Source organism: Pagrus pagrus (genome assembly GCF_965226575.1).
Source record: "Pagrus pagrus genome assembly, contig: HAP1_SCAFFOLD_324, whole genome shotgun sequence".
Taxonomy (NCBI): domain Eukaryota; kingdom Metazoa; phylum Chordata; class Actinopteri; order Spariformes; family Sparidae; genus Pagrus; species Pagrus pagrus.
The window spans coordinates 47,648-50,081 of record NW_028175139.1 but is presented as its reverse complement, the minus strand read 5'-3'; the positions used below and the strand labels follow the sequence as shown (position 1 = coordinate 50,081).

General features: G+C 41.0%; 1 protein-coding gene across 2 annotated transcripts; it reads left to right on the top strand.

Moving 5' to 3' along the window:
* The first annotated feature begins 354 nt into the window (after positions 1–354).
* On the top strand, positions 355–2,170 carry LOC311254100 (uncharacterized protein). Of its 2 annotated transcripts, none has more exons than XR_014622196.1 (2): positions 355–664; positions 970–2,170. XR_014622196.1 is itself a non-coding variant. In XM_084384507.1 (2 exons), exons 1-2 carry the CDS (start codon positions 512–514, stop codon positions 1,495–1,497), a joined length of 624 nt encoding a protein of 207 aa, XP_084240633.1. In that variant the 5' UTR covers positions 355–511; the 3' UTR covers positions 1,498–2,170. The 2 variants fall into 2 exon arrangements, 1 of the variants encoding a protein (XP_084240633.1); XM_084384507.1 differs by having other exon boundaries at positions 355–607.
* The last annotated feature ends 264 nt before the right edge of the window (positions 2,171–2,434 follow it).

The following is a 2,434-nucleotide window of genomic DNA, read 5'->3' as shown; positions in this document are numbered from 1 at the left end:
ATTTCACCAATATTTTGTTATGATACGCTACTGCTATTCCCCTCTGAGTCCGGGGTTAGCTGTTGGTCTGTAGGTTGACCTACTAACCTCTGATCTGGATGATGTCATCTCCGACTGCGGCGCGCCTTGTTGCTATCGCTAATGCTACGGTTCGTTTCTGCGTGTGTCCGACTTGTCTGAACAAAATGAGCAGCTGGACGAAGTTCAGCTTCCTCTCCGCAACCTAGACTTACTAAAGCTCTGGCTAGTTGCACTAAAAATGGACCCGAATGCCGAAGCGGAATGACTATTATCAGAATGAGCCGGGCAGCGGTCGGAGATGATATCGTCCAGGTCAGAGGTCAGTAGGTCAACCTACAGACCCCGGGTGTTGATAACCGCTAACCCCCGGACTCAGAGGGGAATAGCACTAGCGTATCATAACAAAATATTGGTGAATGAAAGAGTTTCGCGGCAATTTTTTATTACTTACTAGTATTACTGTTTTTTTTAAAGAGAGTAATTATTGATAATGGCATTGACATACTGTCATCATATTCTCACACTTTTGATCTGTCTCCCTTCAGGGACCAAAGCTCCTCTCAACAGCAGCAGCAAGAAGCACCAGGTACCACAAGATCAAGGAGAGCCTTATGAACAAGAGTAGCAGAGGCTGTCAAAAGAGGTATCTGCATTCACTACTGACCAATGATGTAGGCATACTCAAGTGTTGGAACCAAGTGATAAAGTCACAATCTCTTTTTCAGTAATTCAGTAATGGATGGTAGTCATTTGTTTTACTCACCCATTACTTGTCCATTATACTCACACAAGGATACAGTAATAAGTCTGCATGAATAATAAAATGCATACTTTGGAACTGTGAGACAGTAGATACAGTAGATCATGGCCACATTCATGCCAACACCAGTAGAATTTTTTTTTTTACAATTGTGTGTTACTGACTATACATTTTTATCATTTTAACAGATCTGTGAAACAATCCTGGGCCATGCCAAAGACAGGTTCTCCTTCACCAGCTACCTTGTGAGTGCCGTGCTGCTAGAGGCAGAGCTGTTTGACCGGCATCTGAAAACATTCCCTGAAGAGGCTCTGAATACCACCATGAGGGCATACCCCATGCTACACAAGGAGAGGCTCAGGACTGAGCTTTCTCTCATCTACGAAAGTCCAGACTTCAGGGGCTCCTGCAGTGCACTGGCTCTGTACCAGGTTCTACAGAGCTACAACCTCCAGGAAACCTTCTCTGAGACTGTGGCGCTGTTGAACATCCTCATAATCACTCCAATGACAACAGCTGAAGCTGAGAGGTGTTTCTCCACCTTAAAGAGGTTCAAGACATTCCTGAGAAATACAATGGGACAGGAACGTCTGAATGCATTGGGCCTGCTTTCCATGGAGAGAGAACTTGTCAGGAACATGCCTGATTTCAATGAGAGGGTGATTGATCGCTTTGCTTGCTTGAAAGAGAGGCGAGCTAAATTCCAATACAAGTGATGAGTGAGTGTGTTCTTAAATGGTGAGTTGTGTTATGTTGTACTCTCCAAATGTTGAATTGTAAATAGTTGTATTGATTGCATATTGCCAGCCAAATATAAACTGAATATGTTCTGGAAAATTTTGATTAATTACAGTTTTGATGATAGTGTAATTTGATTTGATTATCGCTATGGCATCCATGATGGCTATAAATTGTAGACTGTGCTAAATGTGATTTCATGGGCAAACTATTAGATGACAATGTATCTGTTAATGTGTGTTTTATTGTGGAACCAAATTTATTGTATTTGAGACATTTAAATAGCCTAGCTATACAAAAAATACTGAATAGTATGAATATTTTATGTCTGGTGTTGCCATCTAGTGGTTGAACAGGAACACCAAATTAATCAATGAAATGTGACACTGTAAAGCTGGCTATCTGACTTTTATTTATTATTATTTTACCCATTGAATGGGTCACCTTAGCCATCATTGCAACTTTTGCCTAGTGGTGGTGAAACCGAAGCTTTCTGAAGCACTGAACCACTTTGACAAAGTTGCCTGGAAAATGATGCACTGCTTCGAAGCATTCGATACAGTCAAAATAGTGACATCTGCTGGCTGTTGAGGGGAAGAATTGACGTCATGACTTTCATGAGTCAGTTTTTAATAAAATGTATGTTCTCTCACCAAACTTGTGTCATAATGTTACTGTAGTCAATCTAAATATTCTATATATTCTGTCATTGGTAAGTATCAGTACTCCGACATGTATTAGATAATCAATACTAGTTTTTTTATTGCATGATACATGGTAGTAATCTGTACGATGTTGTGATGTAAGCATATCCGTAGCTAATGCGTATACAGTAAGCTAAGCCACCAGTCTCTGACCAACTCTGCACTGACTGTCCTGACACCACAGCTCAATTTCTCTCTCCTCTGGCCATCA

Excerpts from the sequence above, each read along its gene's own strand:
- LOC311254100 (XM_084384507.1), top strand. The coding sequence starts at position 512 with ATGGCATTGACATACTGTCATCATATTCTCACACTTTTGATCTGTCTC. Across the intron at positions 608-969 it reads GCAGCAGCAAGAAGCACCAG|ATCTGTGAAACAATCCTGGG; the intron begins GTACCACAAGAT and ends TCATTTTAACAG.